The sequence below is a fragment of the Daktulosphaira vitifoliae genome, unplaced genomic scaffold, assembly GCF_025091365.1.
Source record: "Daktulosphaira vitifoliae isolate Bord-2020 unplaced genomic scaffold, ASM2509136v1 Scaffold_2, whole genome shotgun sequence".
Lineage (NCBI taxonomy): Eukaryota > Metazoa > Arthropoda > Insecta > Hemiptera > Phylloxeridae > Daktulosphaira > Daktulosphaira vitifoliae.
Genome location: NW_026099573.1, coordinates 9194143 through 9218487, shown reverse-complemented (window position 1 = coordinate 9218487; position 24345 = coordinate 9194143). Strand labels below are relative to the sequence as shown.

The 24345-nt window shown below is 28.5% G+C and overlaps 1 protein-coding gene across 7 annotated transcripts in view; it reads left to right on the top strand.

The window, feature by feature from the left end:
- LOC126899952 (uncharacterized) overlaps positions 1–24345 on the top strand; it is a 40872-nt gene that overhangs the window by 5642 nt on the left and 10885 nt on the right. Inside the window, exons 1-8 of one of the 7 annotated variants that reach the window (XM_050675248.1) lie at positions 2995–3142; positions 3812–3932; positions 9010–9150; positions 11503–11643; positions 12044–12187; positions 16702–16845; positions 18210–18359; positions 18478–18486. In XM_050675248.1, coding sequence (XP_050531205.1) covers positions 3815–3932; positions 9010–9150; positions 11503–11643; positions 12044–12187; positions 16702–16845; positions 18210–18359; positions 18478–18486 — 847 coding nt within the window. In that variant the 5' untranslated portion in view covers positions 2995–3142; positions 3812–3814. Of the gene's footprint in view, positions 1–2994; positions 3143–3811; positions 3933–5316; positions 5462–6049; positions 6096–7035; positions 7523–9009; positions 9151–11502; positions 11644–12043; positions 12188–16701; positions 16846–18209; positions 18360–18477; positions 18487–24345 lie in introns of those variants that run through there. The other 6 variants (XM_050675247.1, XM_050675250.1, XM_050675251.1 and 3 more) reach the window with 6 other exon arrangements.

Sequence of the window (24345 nt, the reverse complement as noted above, 5' to 3'; positions counted from 1 at the left end):
TGATCGAAATCTGGTAAGACATTTTCTCAGAAACTATTGAGAATTAAAAATTTTTTTAAAGAAAAAAAAAAGAGATTATTCGTCCTTTACCAACATTAACAATTAAAAACTATACTAGTACGTGATCAGCACAATCGACCCTACAGCTCAACTATGAGTATGCGGCACGCGGGTGTAAATAAACCGATTACACACTTTTTTTTAATTAATTAGAAACATAACGAAGTCAGTCGACATTTTATCACGCTTGCGGCAACTTACCTTTATTGATCTGATAGCTTAACTTGGACAGTATTATTGTGGTTACTAAAATAAATACTATTATTATTTACTTATTATTATTATTTCGGGTTGTGTACATTCGCCGCCGTCGCTCACAAAACTTGGATCCACCAACATCTCTAGAGATTCAGTTAGGTTATATTTTAAATTATATTAGATCTACCTATAGGGAATTACCTCAGGGTAGTTGCCTCAGTCCCATTCTTTTTAATATTTACATGAGTCCTATTAGAAATAACCTTTTCTTTCATGGGTGTTCCTCTCAGATGATATTGTTATTTTTTCCTCTGACAGCTGTCTTACAAGCGCTATATCTATTCTTTATAATTCAATATCTACTCTTTCCTCTAGCCTCCTTTCTTCTTATTTCACTTTAGCACCAGACAAAACCACATTTATAATTTTTACAAGGAAAAATCTGACACTCATTATTATTCAAGTCCATTTATATGGTCACTTTTTCTCCTCTTCACCCTCTTTTACATATCTAGGTCTTATTCTAGACCCTAAATTAAGATGGGTTCTTCATTTCCAATATCTTTTCTCATTTTTATCGCGTTGGTCTAATTTTCTTCGTAGTATTATTGGCACCTCTTGGGGCTGTCATCCTTTATCTCTTCTTTAATCATCAATTCAATTATCCGTGCCAGAATTGACTACGGTGCATTTTTTTTTCTTCTGCTTCTTTATGCCATCGTAAAAAATAAAATTCTTTATTTGCATCTTGCTTACGCACCGTTATCGGTGCCCTACCCTCTACACCGATTCAGTCTTGAAATAAAATGTTGTTGCCCCCCTATTGAAATTAGATGCCGCCGTCTAGCTGGAAAATTTTTACTAAAATCTTTAGCTTCCCATAACTCTATAATCTTTAATACATTCAAGTCAGTTCAGGAGTGCTGGCGCTATGTCCTCAAAACTTTACCTATCCTTGCCTCTTTACGTACATCACTTTCTCCTTTGGCCCCTGCTATTCAAAAATCGCATAGTAAACTCCTTATCTACGATTGTCCTTTTGATGCCCTCTTACTTTCCCCTATAAATACCATTTCGCCTAATTTTCTTAACTACACCACTTCCAGCCTTCATTTTCTTCCCTCAGCTCTAGTTAATAACCTCTTCAATTCTTATATTTACGAAAACTTTCCAAACTTCTGCTTAATTTTCACTGATGGGTCTGTCACATCCCTTAAAGCAGGTTGTGCGTACTTTATCTCTAGTTATAATGTGTCCTTTTCTGTTCCTTACACCCTTACTCCTCTTTCTACACCGCTGAATGCTCTGCAATATTTTATGCACTGTATCACATTCTATATTTAAATGACACCTCATTCCTCATATGTTCCGACACGCAGTCCAGTATTTCAGCCATAATCTCCAACCCCTTCAGTGCTCACACCTCCCTAATTATCCTCAAAATTATATCCCTCCTTCGTAAAATTTCTGTCACTGGCAAAGCTGTTCTCTTCCATTGAATTCTTGGTAACGTAGGAATTCATGGTAATGAACGATCGACCGCTTAGCCAAACAAACTTCAAGTTTACTTAATTACCACTCTTCTTTTTTTTTAAAAATCCGATGCCTCTCATATTTTAAATCTTTCCTTATCTAATGCTTGGTCAACCAAATGGTCCTCACTTACCTCAAACTTTGCTCAATGGCACCGATAAATAATTCTATATCCCGCAAATCTATCGTCGCTTTCTCCCGCTTATGAGTTGGTCACAATCTTTTACCCAATTTTGCCTACAAATTTAACCTTTATTCTGTCCCTTTCTGCCACCTCCACAAGGAGGAATTTATTGGTGATTTCCCTCATTTTTTATTATTTTGTCCTGCTCTCAATTATAATAGGTTCTTGTTATACAACTTCCTAGCCACGCATGATATCTCTAATCCCGATCCTTTTCTAATTCTTAATTCCCGTAATGTGTCCATTATAAATTCAATTATATCTTTTCTTTTTTGTGTTGGCTGCTCCATTTAATTTACTCATAATGATTGACTATAGTACTTTTTATTATAATTCATTTTATTTTCAACATATAACATCAATATCTCTTGTAAATAATTTTATTACACTCTTGTTTTCTTTTCTGTTACTCTTTTGTTGTAAATGTATATATTTGTTATATTTACTGCTGTATCTCATATTAATTGTTGAGCAATAATATCTTTAAATATAGGCTATTAAAAAAAAAAAAAGGCTTCTATTTATGACTATAATACTCCAAATTAATAAATAATAATTTAGCCAACTATAGTAAACAAATAGCCAATAATTATGTTTTTAATATAATTATTTCATTTTAGAAATAAAAATATAATGTTTTATAGATAACAAATATTTTAGAACTCTTGATTAGTTCATAAATGTTGCTTTGATAAACTATTATAAAGCTTTTACTAACTCTTACCAAAATTTTACCATTTTCAATTGGTATCAAAAATATAAAACTTTGTTAAAAATTAAACATCAAACACACGGACTCGACTCTTACTATACGTACTGCAATAACCAAAAGAAAGATTTCTTAGTGAGAGACATAGATATTTTAGAGTACGGTTCATAAAGAGCTTGTTATTACTTAATATTCGTAAAACTATTTTAATGTTAAAACTATTCTTACCTGATATTCCCTGAAATGATGATGATAGAATCCCGGCTTGTGATTTGATGTTGTTCGAAGCTACGTAGTATGTGAGCTAGGGAGCTATGAACATTAGCCCTTTTTTAATAAGCAAACGAGTCAATACGTGGGCGGCATGAATTGGGTTTATATCTGTCATTTTTTATTATAATATTGGTGCCATGGAGACGCGAAGAAAAGAGATGACTCATAGAATTAACTTATGAAAAGTAAGATTGAATTGTACCCCCGAATCAGTTTATTTTTGTATGATTTAAAACTAACTATTAATTATCAAAGATCATAAAAGATCTTAGTTAAAAGATCTATCATATCTAGTTGAAATTTATTCGATTAAAATGTAAAAACATAAATCAACAAATTGAAACGATAGAAAAAATATTTAGAAATCACCTATTTTAAAAATAATATTTTTGGGGGGATTTTAGATTTTACGGTGAATAAGGGAAAATTTTTTAAATTTTAAGGAAAATGTCTTCAACTAGATATGATTTGTGATCTTTTGACGTTGAGAAAAAGTAGTGAGAGACATAAAAAAAAAAAATATACATATCATGGCAAAATTAATACCATATCAGCTTTACATCGAAGCTAAAATTATATTAATAACTACTATGAATCAGTCTATCAGTTAAAATTAAATACATTTCAAAATGTAATTTTTTAATCATTATAAATATGATAATGTATTTATATTCAAACTAATCAATTCACATAAATTGTTTAGTTACTAGTTGTATTCATATTTATAGTAATAAATATAGGCCAAACACTTAAAAGTAAATGTTTATAAATATCAATAACAAATTGATTACTTTAAATAAAACACAAGTACTTTTATGTTTTATGCTAACGTTTCACTGGATATAATTTTTCAGAAAATGTTCATTGTAAATATAATTATATTATTGGCTGTCTTACGAAAAGGTGGAATGGTACTAATCAGCCATAATGTTCCTAAGGATTTAACAATATTTACAAACTCCAATAAACTAGAATGTAAAGTACTTAAAACTTTTCTAATCTATAACTTAAAAATAAATTTCTTCGAATATAATTATTAGTTGTTTCCAGCGATTCGGAACGGAACAAAAAATAGAGTTAAAAAATTAATAAATTACAAAGTAAAAATATTTACTTTTATAGTTGAATACTTTTATTGTATCAAATCTAACTCTACAATAAATACTTTAAAATTATTAGACATTAATTATTTTAATAGTTGAAATTGATAAAGCTGGTTAAGATACTTTTTATTTGATTGAGGGATTATAAAGGAAATATAATAATAATTTAAACGTGGTTAATAAATATCAGAGAGATTAATTTGAATAGAAAAATTTCAAAGCATTTTTGCGAAACAATTTTTAGCTTGTTTTCCGTTCCGGAGCAAATGGCCGGAACGTATTTCATTAATAGTTCTGTTCCGGAGCAAATAGTCGGAACTCTTATTAGAAAGTGTTCTGTTCCGGAACAAAATTTGCTCCGTTCCGAATCCCTGGTTGTTTCCATCATTATTGATCAATCACATTAATCAGGCAATTGTAAACTCTCCCAAATGAAATTCACTTTACCTAATAAATGCAAAAATTGATTTTACTCAGTCTTTCTCACTTTTACCTGAAATGTATCTGTAAATTCCCTATTTTTACATAATCCTAAAATACTAGTACAGTAAATTTTATAGCTCTAGTAGATATACTTATTTTTATAGTCTTCTTTTCTTTATCTTCTCTAGTCTCTACACTCATCCATCTAAGTATTCTCATCTTTGCTACACTAATTCTCTGCTCTACTTTCTTTTCAACAGCACAACACTCTGAACCATACATCATAGCTGGCCTTACTACAGTCTTTTAGAATTTACCTTACAGCCTCATTGCAATTCTATTACATTAATTCTATTAAATCTTTATTTGTGGATTTAACTAATGTGAAATGCATAATTTGTAATATTGAATTTCATAAGGAATGCTTTGATGAATGGTTTAAACAAAATATATGTGGTTGTCCTAATTGTCATAAACATTTAATAACAGGTGAATGCTTGTATTCCTTTTATATTTATGAGTTGTTAATGTGTGAATTGTAAAAAAAAAAATAGTTTTATTTTTATTTTACAATATTTAATTTTAATAATTTATGGTTCTTTTTTCAGACGTTAACAGTAAGTTTTTAATTTCTTATTTACTCCATCTATATATTTGTGGTAAAATTAACTTAAATTTTATTAGTAACCTATAATTACAAATCAAAAATAATAATGTTTAATGTCATTAAAGTTTATCTTCTATATCCTTTCCATTCAGTTTTCTTTAAAATTAATAATACTTAAAAAATTTTCATTTTTATTAATAAAAATTTTATTAAGATCAAATTCATTTTTACATTAAATATAGTTTATTTACACGAAGCCTCATTAGGATGGTTTAGATTTTTTATTATAACAGGATCGACGGCTTCAAAGTCTGAAAATATTACAACTTGACAGAAGAGGAGTTCAATCCTATTAACTATTAATCAGTGACGTATATATGAAAATATGATAAATATCTATTCTATATTTTCAGGATACTGTTTTTTTTTCACATAATAACAAAATTAGAAATTTAATGTTTTTCACATTATAGCCATAATTGTAAACTTACGCAATTGGTATTAAGCTAATATAAATTAACACTAGCACATTTAAAATGAACCAACTAATATAATTTTACGAACATATTGCCATAAAATAAATATAAATTATTAATTTAAAAAACAATAATAATACCATTATCAAAAAAAATTTCTATACAAAATGTCATATACATTGATATTTGCTGTTTCTCTTTTGCTGTAGTAGTTATCAAAAATGATTGTTATATGATACTCCAAAGTCAAAAATATATAATTTTAAATTAAAATTAAATACAGTTAGAATATAATTACATATGTTTGTAAAACTTACACATTTATTTTTCATACTAACCGTATAATGATCCACAAATTTCTTTCTTTGTCAGTATATAATGTTTTCCAAATTTACATGCACTTTCTTAAATCAAATTTTTCACCATATTTACTTTTATTTTGTAATGTCATAAATTCGAAGATGAAGCGTTTTTAATTTTTTGTGATTCAATCAATCAATGCCAAATCAATTTTTGATTTTCAAATGTGGTATTATATAGTGTATATTCTATGTTTCAACTAAATTTTAAATATTTCAAACAATTTAATTGAGATTTAGAGGCCTACAAAATTAGAAATTTTATAATAATACACGTATTCTAGGTGCTATATTCTATTAGGGGACCTAATATCAAAAAAAATTTTATTTTAATTTTTTAGTTATATATCTGCTTAACAACACAATAAAAATTTGAAGTGTAAATTTCACGTAATTTTTTTTTTTTTTACGTAAACTTTAAATTATAATAAGGCCAAGTCTAAAATTTTCATTCGATTAAGTCAATAATGAATAATTTGTCTTCTTAATCTTCTTCCTCACCTTAATCCCAACTACTTAGGGTCAGCCAACCTTATCCTAAACTTCCACTTGACACGATCTTCCACATCATCTACCCTCACAACAGCTGTCCTCATATCGCATTCAATAGCATCCCTATACATCATAGCTAGCTTTATTACAGTCTTTTAGAATTTACCTTTCAGCCTCATTGCAATTTTATTATTGCATAAGAAATCAGACGCTTATCTCCACTTCAACCACCCGCACTTATTTCTGTGTCTTACATCCTCGACAATACCATCGCTCTTTTGCACAAATTATACTTAATACTTCAATCTTTTCTTGGTGCACTCCTACTCTTATCCTACGCTATTTACCCTGTTACAAGTGCCATCATATATATCCTCTATTATATTAAAGCACTTTTTCGGGACTCCTTTTTTCATTAATGCCCACATTAAAATATCTCTCGGTACTCTATTATACGCTTTCTCCAAATCTATAAATACCATACACAGCTTTATCTTCTTTTCCCTTAACCTAAACCTAAAATCTTGTAACGTGACAAAAGTATCTATTTATTTTTTGTCTATTTGTATATATATATATATATTTGTGTTGAGCCTAATGCGGACTGCGACGGTGTTTGTCGGTAAAATTATCATGATAAGGTGTTGTGATTTGTTTATGCGCGTGCGAGATAGTCAGCTGTGTACTACTTCAGACCGATTCATGGACGGCATTTGTATGTACATTCACCCCGCTCCTTTCCTATCTTGAACGTATTTGCACTGCTCACCGCATACATTGTCACCTTATGATTTAAATTGTTCTTAATAATTTCCGGCACTGGGTATTTAGTTTTTTTTTGACCCCTACTCCAAAGGCTAGCCGTGTTGTCGCCAACGGACCGCCGGGTCAAACGTCGGACGGGTTGTCGGAAATTAGCCATCGTCGGAACTGGTACGTTAATTTTCGTTCGGAGCGGTTGTGATTTTTTTTGTGTGCGCTACAACTGTTTTGTATATATTTTTTTTTTGTCGCGAGTGTCCGCTATTTTTGTTTATAATGTAAATTCTTTGTTTGTTGGCGTCGGCTGAACCTGTCTCCGGTTTTCTTTAGACCTTCGGGGCTGGTAATGTATAATTTTTGTGTACCATGTTTTGAGCCATAGTATTTTTTTTATTAGTGCGCCGTGCCTTAAGCACGTGTGGCGAATTTTTTTTATTTTTATTTATGTGCCCCTGTTTTTTTTATTTAGGTCCCACAACATGGCAGGCGTGTACAAGACCACCTGTCATGTTATATCCATATTTTTTTTTTTTGTGATTTTTTTTATATAGGTTTTATATTATATTTTATGGGTGATATCTATATATTATTAGTACAATGTGGTGACGTAGTGCACTTTATTCCGAGGTGTCCCAACGTCTTGCAAGCTAAGTCTAACTGCCTAAAACCAGTCGCTTACTTGGGACGTATACCCGCCGTGCTTAGCGGTACTGCCGCGATTAATAGCCGGCGGGTACCCGAAGACGTTCATCGTATTCTCTAATATTAAAAGTGTAGGTGTAACTATTTTTTTTATTAATATCTGTTTTTTTTATCTTTCTTTGTCCCCTTTAATTTGTAGACGAGGTTTTTTGACCATTCGGTTTTTTGCCTCGTAGTAACTTAATTTTTTTTTTTTTGTTTTTTTTTTTACTTAATAAAGTCCCCCTAATTTAACTTAACCATCATATTTTTCTTTTTTTTTTCGCGTGTTCCATCTTCAATGGACTTGTGTATTTTTTTTCCTTTCAAAAATCAACTCCCCTAGTTTATAAGGTACGGGCAACGGCCTTGTATAAGATCATCCCTCATTAATATGGTTATGTGACAACTGTCACAAGGTTTTGATGTACATCTACTATCAACGACTCAACGGACATCAACTTTAATATTTATTAATTTTATATTTTTGGTTAATTGTTTTAATATACAAAAGTTAATTTTTTTTAAATCCTACTGTGGTCCGACAACACACTGTCTCGCCCAGTAGGTTGGCAACCCTTTTCTTATAATTTTGTAAAACGCCACGAAAGTTACAAATTTTTCGTTGCGGCCAATTAGTTTGATTTTTTTTTTTTTATATTTGTAACCTTTCAATCTATTTCATTTTTTCACGCATGGAATTCTATTATACACTATGGCTTAAAATTCAATTGATATTAAGTATGCTGTATGATTCACCACCATGAACCACTTAAATTATCGAAAAATAAATATAATAGTAATAATTATTTTATTGATTTCTTTCTGTTGTATGTTTCTCTCAATTTATCAATTATAAATAATTTTTGATATTAATCCATTGTACTTTATAAGGGTGTCTATTTTATATTTTCAAATGGTAACAACCATATTTAACCAACTATTTTAATATATAATGATATGATTAAGAAAATAACGGTCGATTACATATATTAGACCAATATTGTAGAAGTTAAGTAATTTTTTCAACTTAAATTTTGTAAGTGTCTTAGAAATGCTATGAACTTCAAACATATTTTAAATAAATGCTTATTTTATATATTATAAGTTAAAAAAAACCTTAATTTTCATAAATTATTCCTTTTTTAGCTTGTCCAATATGTTTAGACGACCTAATAGAAGATGTTTCTCAAACTATGTGCTGTCATAACAAATTTCATTCTGAATGTTTAAATTATTGGATTAATAAACCTAACAATTGTCCATTATGTCGCCAAGATCCATTTGAAAGTATAGATTATTTTAAAATATTAAAATTTTATTTTAATTACCAATCTTATTATATAATACAACAAGGAAAAAAACGCTTTTCTGGGAAAATTACTTAACGTGCAAGGAATTTCAAAATTTTTTTTCGACGAAACTCCGGGAAAATTATTTGAAGGTTTTTAGCGCTCACCCGCTAGCGTTTTATATTTTCGACTGTTTTCAAAAAACGCTCACTAACTTCAGCGTTCTTTGATTTAAAGGTTAAAATATTCACCCGCTCCGGCCGACGAAATTTTTGAGATAATATAAAAATAATAAAGATAATAATAAAAAAATATAATTTAATTCGTTCATTTTTTACCGTTCTACGAGCTTTTTTTTTCATACGCTCGACATGGTCTATATTTTGTATATTTTATCAAGGAATGTTATATGTTATAAATAGATAAGTAATATATAAATTTCTGGGCAGTTTTATGATTATATAAGTTTGTACATACATAATCAGAATATTACAGTATTAATAATCTTATTTATCTCATATATGATGTATAATTCTACGATTTTATTGTAAAAATTGGTATCCATCTGTGAAAACTATGATGTTCAACGTCAAATCAAAGTAGCGAATAGTCTTATTAAAATTGAATTTTTGACATAGTCCCAGATATAATAACCTGCTTAATTTTGATGTAATTATTCTATAATATTAATATAACTATTATAATTAAAATATAAATAAATCCATTTTATTAATAATCCATTAAAATTTTAAAATTAAACACTATCTACAGATTTGCGTCAAGGCGTTGTTTTTTGATAAAGATTTGAATCACAGTCACATATCATCTATACTGCACCCAATTTTACACACTGTGCCGGGACACTGCTGGTTTTTTTTTTTTTAAATAACGATTAGTTGAAATAGTAGCAATGGGTTTACTTTAATTATTTCATTATTCATTTTAAAAATAGAAATTATTGAAGATACAGTTATAACTTTAGAAAGTTTTAAGTATTTAGGATCAGTAGTGAAAAAGAGCAGTGGTTTGACGATAATGTAAGACACAGGATTAAGTGAGGGTGGTTCAGAGTGTTGGGCGGTTGATAAGAAAGTAGAGCAGAGAATGAGTGTAGCAGGGATGAAAATGCTTAGTTGGATGAGTGGAGTGACTAGAAAAGATAGAATGAGGAACGAGCATATAAGAGGTAGTATAAGTGTAGCGGCAATCGTGGATAAGCTGATAGAAAATAGACTTGGATAATTTGTCATGTTATGAGAAGAGAAGAATCGGAAGCTGTAAGAACAGTTATAGAAATGAATGTTGAAGAAAGAAGAGGTAGAGGAAGACCAAAAAAGAGATTGAGTGATGTTATTGAATGCGATATGAGGACAGCTGATGTGAGCGTAGAAGATGTGGGAGATCGTGTCAAGTGGAAGTTTAGGATGAGGGTGGCCGACCCCAAGTAGTTGGGATTAAGGCAAAGAAAAAGAAAAAGTGTAGCAGAAATTCCGGTGGCAATTGACATAATATAATTGTTTTTGGGAATGTACAATTTAGCGTTTAGTTGGGTTTAAACAATATAGCGTCAAATCAATTACCTACTCTATCGGTTGTATCTTATTATACACTACACTTTAAAGATACTATAAATAAATAAATTTACACATACACACACATACATTTATAACATTGTGTCTAATGTAAGTATAACATGATAAAAAGTAACCGTAAAATGAAAAAATTGGAAAATAAATTTTAGTACTCATATTAAATGTAATGTAACTCAAAAAATATTTGTTTAAATGAAAAGTATAAGAAATTTTTTTTGTCTAAAATTGTCTTTTAAACAACTTTTGTACGAAACTTTTTTTTGTAAGTTAAATATTTTTTGAGAAAATGAAAAAAGCTCATATTTTTGAACTTTTGCGAGGCTGTAAAAAAAAAAGCTCAATTCCAATCGATTAAAAAATTTTAGAATTTAAATCAAAAAATTCTGGCGGTAATGAACGTTATGGATAAAATTTTCAAACGCTCACGTTGTGTTAAAAAAAATGATCTTATTTTCTCGAATAATTTTTTTAGAATAACGTCGTCGAGATCTTTCATTAAAAAAAAAAATTTTGAAATGTATACATCATAAAGTAATTTTTCTAGCAGTGCCCGACTTTTTAATGTTTTATGATACAATAATAATATTATTGGTAATATTAGTCATTAAATTGGAGAATCTATGGTTCAAATAAGAAAAAAATGTTTTAAAAATTCATTTTTTCATAAAAACCTGGTATTGATGAATTCTAATATGAATAACTCTAATACAAAAACAAAAAAAAACAAAATTTTTTAAGGGCCAAATTTTTGTTATTAGAGTGTCAGTTGTGTCAAAAATTTTTACATAAGCATGTGACTAATGTACATTGTTGCGGAAGTCAGTTTCATAACAAATGTTTAGGTAAATGGCTAACTCAATCGAGTACATGTCCTAAATGTTATATAAATTTAATACCAAGTGAGTATTTATTATTTAATTAAAATTAAATTATAATTATTTATTAATCTACCATATTACGGAACTTTTTACTCTTCAGCAAATATCTTCATAAAGAAGTATGCCATAAGTTGGTTAATATAAAAATAAAGTTAAAATATAATGTTAAAATAAAGAAGTATTAATAAAAATTTAGCAATAAGCGTTGAGTAATATTGGTTAGTAATATATTATACTATATATTACTATTATTATTGGTAAAATTGATCTTTTAAAGCCAAATATTCATGTTTAAGACATGGATTATCCTAAATAAAAAGTTTAAAAACACTATTTTTTTTTTTAAATGTTTTTAAAGAATCCTGATATGAAAAAAGACAAAAAATTATATAGATTTTTAAGTGCAAATTTTTGTTCTTAGAGTGTCAATTATGTCAACAATCATTACGTGATGATGTGGCTAATTTACAATGTTGCAAAAGTCAGTTTCATAACAAATGTTTAGACAAATGGTTAACTAAATCGAATGCGTGTCCTAAATGTAATAATACAGAATTATTAACACGTGAGTATTTGATGTAATCTAAAAACAATTCGGGGTGAGTATATAATTATTTGAATTAAATTTAGTTATAATTATTAATTAATCCACTATATTACGTACTTTTTGCTCTTCAGTAAATATTTTTCATGTGCATAAATCTCTCGTTCTGCGATTCTTATGTATCTTTCTTCATTACCCGTTGTTTACGTCGTCTTGCCCATTCATAGTTATTATCATCGCATTCAGCTTTTCATGATCATGCTAACAATGTTCTGTTTATTCATCACCTCAATCGTCTCTAAGACAAAAACCTAACAGTTATCTAATGTGTCCCAAAAATTTATTTAAAAATATTAAAATTTTATTACATTAATTATTTATTTTACTTTTGTGTTTAAAATTATTTGTTTTGTTTTATTAATAATTAATAAACAAAACAATTATAACACAATTATTCTGTTATAATAAAATATTACTTATTAGTTCTGTATAATACAGAGTGATTTTTTTTATCATAACCCACTCAATTACTTACAGAATAATAATAATTAAAAAAATTTTTTTTATTACTATATTTTGTTACACATTATTCTTGAATTATTAACTATGTAATACTTTTTAAGTTCATCCCTTATGCCTGGTAAGGTTGTCAACTTTGTTTTTTTAAATGGTAACATATATTTTTTATTTAATAAAATGTTTGAGTTTTTAATTCAATAGTAAATGGCATTTGAATTTTTAATGAAACTTAATTTGTCTTATAGATATAAACATTTAAAGTTTCAAATTTTTGAGTTAATATATAGATATAATACATAAGGGATTACAAATACAGGTAGCTAATTGATTTTTTATGACATCGATATTAGCAGGTACACAGTATTGTTATTGTCAATGATAGTAAGGTACATTGTTGTGAGTTTATAAATACACTAACTGACAATACAAAAAGTATATCTATTAATAGTCATAATTGATAATAAACAATCCGTGACTGTGATAGCAATATCATAAAAAACCAATTAGCGGATTGTTCCATTTCGGTTGTAAATGGGAACATCATATGAGAGGAATTTATTTGATTGGAAGAGAGCGCCTATAGCAAAGACCTAGTAGCCAGTTATCACAAACACTGTTAATTATTTTATATCACGTGACAGCTGATCTCTATCATCATTGCTTTACTCATCCCCTCGTCCACCCACCATAGAAACCTACGTGTCAATTGTCAGCCTTGTACAGTTCATCGTCATACGTCAATGATTCAATATATTTATGCATCATCCTTTTGTAGCAAGCGCCTCTGTTTAGAAAGTCAATTGTTCGGCCGTTATACGCCAACATTTTTATTAATTGTTTGTTGCACCCCTGTGCTCAAAATTCTCGTGTCCTTGTACGTCTTTAGTGATTGGCCTGTAACCATCACTAAATAACTTCACTGTCGTAGTCGCTCTCCGCCATTACGTGCCCACATCTACCCTACGACTCGTGATACTCAGACCTATGACACCATTACCACAACATCTCACACAGTCCTTTCACCACTATCAACAACTTCATTTATTCAGAGCTTTGTATTATTTTTTAATGTTATTTGTTTTATTTGAATTTAACTATTTTGTTTATGCCACTTCATTGGTCATAGTATTTAGGGAACCCCACTACACCTTAAATTTTAAGATACTCATTAAAAAACCTTTAATATATATGGTTATTTGTTATTTAATTATTGTCTACTCTTGTCATTTATTCGATGTGCTGCTAGCCGGCATCCTCTCAGGTGGAATCACCTGGGAGGATCCTCCCAGGTGACCCCTTTCTCCCGCTTCAATAATAGTGATTTAAATAGGCTTAAGGTAAGACTCCATTTCAGTGCGATGCACAAAGAATAAAGAGTTTAATACTAGCCAGATAGCTTATGTGGTAGCTGTTTCACCAGTCATGTGTACAGGTCTTCCCAACTCTCTTAGTATCAACGGTGTAGGGACATCATCATTTAACTCTAGGCTGGAATCGTGTAGTAATAGCTAGGAATACTGACAGAATTATAATCATAAAATTAATTTTCGAAGAAAAATAGTGTTGAATATAATAAGTGCCTATGCATCACAAGTATAATGTGATGAAATAGACAAAGATTTTTTTTTGGAGGTGATGCAAGGAATATCTGGTAATGAAGATGCAGTAATAAGTGGAGATATGATAGGACATGTGGTTAATGAGAGGAGAAGATATGAAAGAGTACATGGAGTGTATGGTTTAACGGGAAGAATGAGGCTTGAGAAAAAATCCTGAATTTCGCAGTATCGTATGATCTTGCTGTGGTTTATACCTATTTTAGAAAAAGGGAGAACATTATATAATTTATAAGAGTGGGAATAATAGATCACAGATTGATTATTTTATGTGGAAGAGAGAGAGCGTTAAGCAAGTAAAAGATTGTAAAGTTATATCAGGCAAGAGTGTAACAACACAACATAGACTGATGGTAATGGAGTTGTGGAGTAGTTGAAAAAGGATATACAAAAATAGACAAAACACAGTAAGAAAATCGAGGATCGAGGTGATGGAAATTGAAAGGGTAAAATAAAAGAGTTTTTAAAGACGTTAAAAAAGAAAACGGTATGGAATATCATAGGTACATAAATAATATGTGTAATAGAATTGCTAGTTGTGTAAAGAATACTACAAAGGATATTGTTAATGAGAGTAAGAGTAAAATTCCCGGAAACAAAGAAACCTGGTGGTGGATGAGGATGTTCAAAAAAACATTGAGAGTCAAAAATCAGTTCAAAGTATAACAGAAGAGCTAAAGGAAAGAGGATTATATGAAGTATAAATATTTATGTAAGGAAGCCATGTGTTCAGTAAGTAAGGCGAACTTTAAGAGGTAAAATGAGTTATATAATAGGCTAGGGTCAATCCATGCCAAATCATCCAGAAGTGGTTGCACGACCACCTCATATTTTTCTGAAATTTTCAGGGTTTATTCATTGTACTATATTTAGATTAAAATAATTTTTTTTTTTATGATCTTCCCATTTTTATGGCTATTTCAATGTAAAAAAATTCAAAAATAGCTAGATCGTTAAAAAAACACACAGATTATTCAATTTCAATTCGATCGAATTAAAATTTAGATTTTAACTTAAAGTTTACATTGAAAAAAAATTATGTGAAATTCTAAACTTTAATGACTTTCAAAAAATGGCGCTTGTTTTTGTGAAAATTGACGTTTTTGAGCTCACTTAAAACCATTAAGAAGTTATTATTTTATTGTGATTTTTACATGTGGTATTGTATATCAAAATTTATTAATTAAAATTAAAATTAATCACAGATTTTTATCAATTAATAACAATACCATAAGAAGTCTTAAGATATCGTTAACTGACATTTATGAAGACACAATATCTAACTACCAAAAAAACCATGATTATAAATATTTTACAATATTATCATAATAATTTTATTTATTTATTTTTTATTTTCGAACTAAAATAATGAATTGAATTTTTATAACGTCTCTAATAATTATATTGAATTATAATATATTTCATATGCAATGATATACAAAAAAAATTACAAAAATGTGGTTTGAAAACAACAAAAAACTATCATTAAATTATTTGATTTTTACTGATTTTCTAATGCTAAATTTTACATGTTACACATTTTTCTAAAACTTGAAATTTTTATGGTGTATAAAACAGATATATAACTACAAAACTAAAAAAAAAATTTTTGAAAATTAGGTTACCCAACAGAGAAATTGCACTTAGAATACACGTATTTTTATAAAATTTCTAACTTTGTAGGCCTCTAAATCCCAAGATAATTGTTTTAAATATTTGAAATTTAGTTGAAACATAGATTATACACTATACAATACCACATGTAAAAATCGCAATAAAATAATAACTACCTAATGGTTTTAAGTGAGCTCAAAAACGTCAATTTTCACAAAAAAAGCGCCATTTTTTGAAAGTTATTAATGTTTAGAATTTCACATAATTTTTTTTCAATGTAAACTTACATTACAAGTTATAATAGGGTCAAATCTAAAATTTTAATTCGATCGAGTTGAAATTGAATAATCTGTGTATTTTTTAACGATCTAGCTATTTTTAAATTTTTTTACATTGAAATAGCCATAAAAATGGGAAGATCATAAAAAAAAAAATTGTTTTAATCTAAATATAGTACAATGAATAAACCCTGAAAATTTCAGAAAAATATGAGGTGGTCGTGCAACCACTTCTGGATGATTTGGCATGGATTGACCCGCTAAAAACAAAGGAAAATGAAAAACAAGTTTATAGACTTGCAAAGGAAGAGAAACACGCATAAAAGATAAAGAGTATCCGAAAATGTTTGGATAGTTTTTCTTTTTCATCTTAAAGTATAATGTTTTATCTTTAATTTTATGTAGGTTTAAAACAAGGTTTTTAAAAATTTAGATAAAATAAGTTTGATATAATTTTTAAGAGACAATAAAAAAATATGATTTTTATGTGTAAAATTTTTGTTTTTAGAATGTCAGTTGTGTAAAAAATTTCCTAATTCGGATATGACTTATGTAAAGTGCTGTAAAAGTATAATTCATAATAAATGTTTGGATGAATGGTTAAAAAAACAAATATATGAATGCCCTAATTGTAATAATTATTTAGAAAGAGGTGAATACTTGATTATTTTATTAAAATTTATTTATAGTTTTTTTTTATACTTAAGGTACTTTTTATTTAAACGATCATGAATCTTAATCAATTCAATTAAATGTTTTTTTTATAAAAATACAATTAATAAATGCACTATTATACTAATTAATATATATATATATATATATATACATATAAATACAACACGAATGGAAAAGTGAAATGGTCTCTTCTGACTTAGTCTGGTAATAATAAAATAATATTTTAATTGTAAAATAAGTATTTATAAATTTAAATCTAGTCATACGATTATAAATTTTATTAAAAGTTAATACGTATCCAATAGTACGGAGAATAACACCATATAAGTGATATGTAATTTAACACAAGGAAAAATAGGTATTAATTGAATTAGTCGAAACCAATATTGTTTTTTTAGGTCGTAGAACAGTAGCCCGTGTATTAATTGTCCCACAACCATAGTAAAACAAATAATAATAGTCAATACTCATAAAAATTAATAAAATCTAAGTTTTTTATAAGTGTATTTTATTTTTAAAAAAATTACCCTTACTAAAAAAAAAACAAATATAATATTACACAGTAACAACACATAAATGATATATTTTAAAAATAATGAAAATCATGTCATAATGATTACCTACTCATAAACTCAAGAATTTTCTTGTTTTTTGCTTTTTAGTAAAACTTGTTAAGTTAACTACAAATCCATGTCATTACTGTTATAGTAAAAATAGTTTTATTTGATTATTAACATTATTACTATAATAAAAATATAAAGTTTATAGTTCCAGCAAAGTATCGAAGTTTACATTTTATAAAAAGTTTCAATGCACTTTTTTGCATATTTTGGACTTTTGGTCATTGTTGAGTATAAACGTGAATGCTACAGAAATTTCAGTTAATTTGGCAACATTATGATTCTGGTGACTAGCAAGGCACCCTCCATTTTGACGCCTCCTTGTTAACTCAATTCATTCTCAGCCATTTAACAATATACATTTTTTTACATTAGTCATTTTTTTGAGCCACTAAATAGGATTTTAGAACATTATGAAAATGTTAAAATAAAATAAATTTTATATACTTTTCAAACCCCCACTGAATCTTAATTAATACATGAATTTTTATAAAAGTATTTCAACATAAAGATTAATGTTAAAATAAAGTATTTTTAATAAAAATTCAGCGATAATCATTGAAGAATATTAGTTTTGTTAAAGTAAAGTGTTCATGTTTAAAACATTAACTCATTGAATAAACCATAAAAATGTTTCAAAAATTCATTTTTCTAACAACCCTGATATGAAAAGCAAAAAAAAACACATAATTTGTTAAGTTTATTTTTTTTTTGTTTTTAGAATGTAAAATGTGTCATAAATCTTTATTTGTGGATTTAACTAATGTGAAATGCATAATTTGTAATTTTGAGTTTCATAAGGAATGCTTTGATGAATGGTTTAAACAAAATATATGTGGTTGTCCTAATTGTCATAAACATTTAATAACAGGTGAATACGAGTATGCCTTTTATATTTCTGAGTTGTTCATGTGTAAATTGTAAAAAAAAAATAGTTTTATTTTTATTTTACAATATTTAATATTAATAATTTATGATTTTTTTTTCAGGCGTTGACGGTAAGTTTCTAATTTCTTATTTACTCCATCTATGTATTTGTGATAAAATTAACTTAAATTTTATTAGTCACCTATAATTACAAGTCAAAAATAATAATGTTTAATGTCATTAAAGTTTATCTTCTATAACCATTCCATTTCAGTTTTCTTTACAATTAATAATACTTAAAAATCTTCATTTTTAATAATAAAAATTTTATTAAGATAAAATTCATTTTTACATTAAATATAGTTTATTTAAACGAAGCCTCATTAGGATGGTTTAGATTTTTTATTATAACAGGATCGACGGCTTCAAAGTCTGAAAATATTTTTTTGTGATTGAGTCAATCAATGCCAAATCAATTTTTAATTTTCAAATGCGATATTATATAGTGTACAATCTATGTTTCAACTAAATTCTAAATATTTTAAACAATTTTCTTGAGATTTAGAGGCCTACAAAATTAGAAATTTTATAATAAAATTATAAAATTCCTCTACCTCTTCTTCCTTCAACCTTCATTTCTATAACTGTTCTTACAGCTTCCGATTCTTTTCTCCTCATAACATGACCAAACCATCTAAGTCTATTTTCTTTAATTTTATCAACGATTAACGCTTTACCTATACTCCCTCTTATATCCTCGTTCCTTATCCTATCTTTTTTAGTCACTCTACTCTTTCATCTAAGCATTCTAATCTCTGCTACACTCATTCTCTGCTCTACTTACTTATCAACCGCCCAACACTCTGAACCATACATCATAGCTTACCTTTCACCCTCATTGGAATTCATTTATTTCTCTCCACTTCGACCACCCGCACTTAATTCTGTGTCTTACATCCTCATCAATACCACCACTCTTTTGCATAACTGATCCTAAATACTTAAAACTTTCCACTTCCTCGCCTATCATCACTGATCTCCTCATTTTACCTCGTGTTCTTCTATATCAAACTCGTACTTTATATACTCTGTCTTACTTTTACTTATTCATATACCCTTTTTTTCAAAAGCTGATTTCCACACTTCTAGCTCCCTATTTTCTCCTATTAACACTATATCGTCAGCAAATAACATGTACCACGGCACCTCTCCTTTTATTTCTCTAGTAATTTCATCCATCACTATAGAGATAAAGTAAGGGCTTAAAGCTGAACCTTGGTGCACTTCTACACTTAACAGAAACCTTCTGTTACTCCTCCGACACTTATTACCCGGGTACAAGGGTAATCATACATATCTAATATTATAACAATGTAACTTTTCGGGACTCCTTTTCTCAATAATACCCACATTAAAATCTCTCTCGATACTCTATCATACGCTTTCTCCTAATCTATAAATACCATACACAGCATTTTCTTCTTATCCTAAAACTTTTCTATTAGTTGCCTCACACAAAATACTGGCTCCATTGATGACTTACCATTTATAAATCCAACTTGATTTTTAGATACCGATTTCTCAAATCTTATTCTCTTATTTATTACCTTTTCCCAAATTCATCTTCTCATCCATTATGATCCCTATGCCATTCTTTGTACTAGACTTACCTGAGTATATTATTTTATAGCCCTCACCTATTTCTTTCGATTTCTTTCCTTTCCACTTAGTTTCCTTCACACAACAAATGTTAACTTTTCTCCTCTTCAATACTTTTACTAATTTTACACTTTTATCAGTTAATGTTCCAACATTCCAAGTATCTATGTACTTTACTTACTTTGTATCTATTTTTCTCTCTTTTACTATTCCAGCCTAGAGTTAAGTGATAATGTCCCTACACCGTTGACACTAGAAGCGTTGGGTAGACCTGTGGTCTACCAAACTGGTGAAACAGCTACCGCACAAGTTGTCCGGCTGGTATCAAACACTTTAATCCTTAGGCTCTCTTCGTTTAAAACTACTTTATTCCCTCTCACCTGTTTTTCCCACATACATCCGAGATGGGACAATTCGCCTATGTTTTGTTCAGGATATCTCATACTATTTGACAAAAATTTTACTCCGGCTGTCGACCTGACGTAACCTTATTAGTCGCCTCTTACGACTAGCAGAGAGATCGTGGAAAGTATTCTTATCCCCTATCCACAGGGATAAATATTGAATAATCTATGTGTTTATTAATATTCTGGCTATTTGTAACTTTTTTTACATTGAAATAGCCATAAAAAAAATTGTTTTAATCTAAATATAGCATAAAAAATAAATCCTGAAAATTTAAGAAAAATATTAGATGGTCGTGCAACCACTTTCGGATGATTTGTCATGAATTGACCGTAATTCTACTTATTTTTTTTATCGCATATGAAAATACGCAAATTTTTCTAACACGGTGGTATCAAATACTCATTATTTCTACCGCTGAAAGCTATATAAGGTAGTATAATTACAATTAGAATCGAATTGTTTATGGATATTGATCCCACACAAAAAGACTGAACGTGATGATTGTTAAATTAATTGATTTTTTTTAAGTATTTTATTTTATTTTTGTTGTCAGACTTTCTTTTTAGACATGGTTTTTGATATATTCGTATTTTTGTCCACATTTAACTTAATATTTTCATTTTAACAATTAAGATAAATTTGCTTATTATTCATGACTATAATATTTAATTTTATTGTACGAGTAGCTTAAATACTAGCGTGTATTTTATCCTTATTCCTTAATCTAGCACAGACTACGGTGTGTTTTACATATCAACCACTTACAACTACAATTATTGATAATTATTATCATAGTCGTGGTGAATGAAACACGAGGTGTTATGAACATTTATATATAACGACAAATTAACTTAAATTAAACTACTACTTAACTTAAAATTAAATTCCACCGGTAATCATGTATAATAGATGTGATACCTCGCCTGGGTGGTGGTGGTGACCCTTTTAACCATTTCTAGTCGTTATGCAAGCGGTAAACCACGTTGTTTTGCAGGCCAATAAAAGCCCACTTGCAATTCCTTATCTAACCTCATTATACTGATAAGTAGATCACAAATTCTGTAGGGCTACTTTCGAAATGCTTTTGTTAATGGTTTCACAAACTTTTAATGACTTCAAGAAAGCACAAATATTGGTGTGGAGATTTTAATGTTAAAATGCATTTAAACCGACTCTTTAGAGAAGTAGTGATAATTAATAAGCAAATATTTAATAGTGTGGTTTTATCCATATTAGTAATTTTAAATTAAAAACAAAGTAGTGATATTTTCATGGAATATATCGTTTTTGTCATTCATCTAGCTTGGTGAATTGTTTCTGAAGGCCTAATCTTAATATTTTTTTTCTGAATCTCCACCTAAATATATAGCTGAAAGTTCTATAAACTCTCGATCGTCACCCCTGACAAATTGTTCTGTTAATTCAGCATAGAAAAATTTAAGTAGCGCTTCAATTTTTGATGTGCTAAAATTTGTTGTTTCTATGAATTCTCTATAGAATTTTCTCCCAGTAATGTTGAGATTTTTACAATTTTCTCTGGAATTATTGAATAGTGGAATCAATGTAAAGTTTTGAAGCTAGCAATAAACTGACTTATTTTTAATGCAAAAATGATTTTTAGTATCAGTTTATAAACATGATGACGACAAGCAAACATAAGTAACTCATTATCAATTTTTTGTTCTAATAAAGTACAGGCACCGCTTATTGGTATCTGCTATGTCACAATATATTATACATAATAATTTTATAATCTATCGATCATTGGTTTACTAATCGAATCAAATATTGTTATATACACCTTGATAAGGTGAAGGATTAATAGGAATTATGTAAAATTAAACAAACAATTATAAGTATACGTAAATACTTATTATTGGGGCTTGGATTTGAAGCCGATTAAAGTATAGGATAAATTAATGAATTGTACGTTGGATGAACGGTCGTGCAAAACTTAATGGCAAAGCTGATGACGACGATAAATGGCAAGACGACGAGAACCAAAATGTGTCAGAAAAAGGTGTGTAAAAAACACAGAACGAGAAAGTTACATACATGTCAAACATTTGCAGAAGAGTAAATAGTTCCATAATATGACGGCGCACTATATGTAAAAAAATGACAAAGGTAAAAAAACGTGTATTGTTAAATGGCTGAGAATAAATTGAGTTAACAAGGAGGCGTCAAAATGGAGGGTGCCTTGCTAGTCACCAGAACGATAATGTTGCCAAATTAACTAAAATTTCTGTAACATTCACATCTGTACTCAACAATGATCAAAAGCCCAAAATATGCAAAAAATTTCATTATTTAACTTTCTATAAAATGTAAACTTTGGTAGTGCGGAAAAATGCATGATGACCACCGATTATCATATCAATACATTTTACGTCTTGTGGAACCGATAGCACGCATATAGACTTAAGATTTTCGGGTTGTTTGTCTATGCTCTTAATGTGTACAAAACCCCCAAAAATGAAATTTCAGAGAACCAAATTTTACACTTTTTTGTCCAACGTGTCAGCACGTATTGTTCTAGAACTATGCCTAAATGGTCTAAATAATTCTCTAAACTATTTGAATAAATTAACTTGGACGAAATAATCTCTATATCTTCTAAGTATTTCGTTCATAAGTATTAAGTCACAATTATATTAGTATAAAAGTGCAGAAAAATTATTTTTAGTAATGTAATTTTGAGATATTTTTTTTAGTTTCTCAGATTGAAAAAGGTTTTTTAAATTTTCGGCGCCCATAAGTTCAATTAGATCAATGTCGCGTTTTTTTATGTATTAATCACTAAAATTATCCAGTAAAAAGGAAAAATTTTCATGAACATCATAAAAAAAATACATTTTCTTAGCTTTATATCAAAACTAAAAAATTACAATGGTAAAATAATGGTAAAGTCAATTTTGTACGGAAATTTATGATTTTTCCTTTAATGTCTGTCAATAATTCCAAGAAATTCACGTTTTCGAATAAATCTTTTTTCTGGTCAAAATAAATTGATTTATCATAAATGTAATTAAGATTTAAGTAAATCACGATTTTGGAGATATTATGAAAAGTACATTTAAAACATGTAACTATCGATATATGATAATAATGAAACCCAGCTTGGTCAATGCTTCAGATTATTTCACATATAACTATTATAATCTCTCTTTTTTACTTTTCTGATTTTATATTTCTGAAACAGTTGATAGAACACCTAAATTAAGAAATTTTCGCTAACTTAGAATATTAAATAAAATATTCTTTATTTTTAAATTAAAGTTAAAGTATAATTTATAAAAATGTTATTATGTTTATATTTTTTGGTGAGTTTAAAACGTTAAAATATTATTAAAAAAAAAAAACATTAAATCATCGATTGAAAAAAAAAGTTATAGAAATCAATATTTTAAAAACATGTTTTAACAATTTTGATAAAAATAATAAGAACCCAGCACGAGGGGGGGGGGCTCGGCACAGTGGTGACGTGACATAGTTGGAACAAGTATAATGATATCTGACAGTGATTAAAATCACTATCCAAAAAAAGGCTTCAAAAAGTTATCATTTTAAATCCCCCCCTATGGGCAGGTAAAGAGTCAGATATACAAAAAAAATATACCAAATAAAAGGTAATAATATCATGTATCTATGTAAAAAAAAATTATATTGATTTGGTTATTTTTAAAAAAGTTATGGCAATTTTAAGTAAAAAAAGTTGAAAAAATTTCGAAAATTAGCGATTTTTAAATTTGTAATTTTTTTGGAGGTTCCCCCCATTTACGAGGAACGAGGGAAATTTTTTCAATTTTCGAAGGTAATGTCTTCGATTAGATACAATTTGTGATCTTTTGACGTATCATTGAAAGGTTCGTTTCGGTGAAAGCTGAGAAAGAGTGGTAACAGACACAAAAAAAAAACAAAAC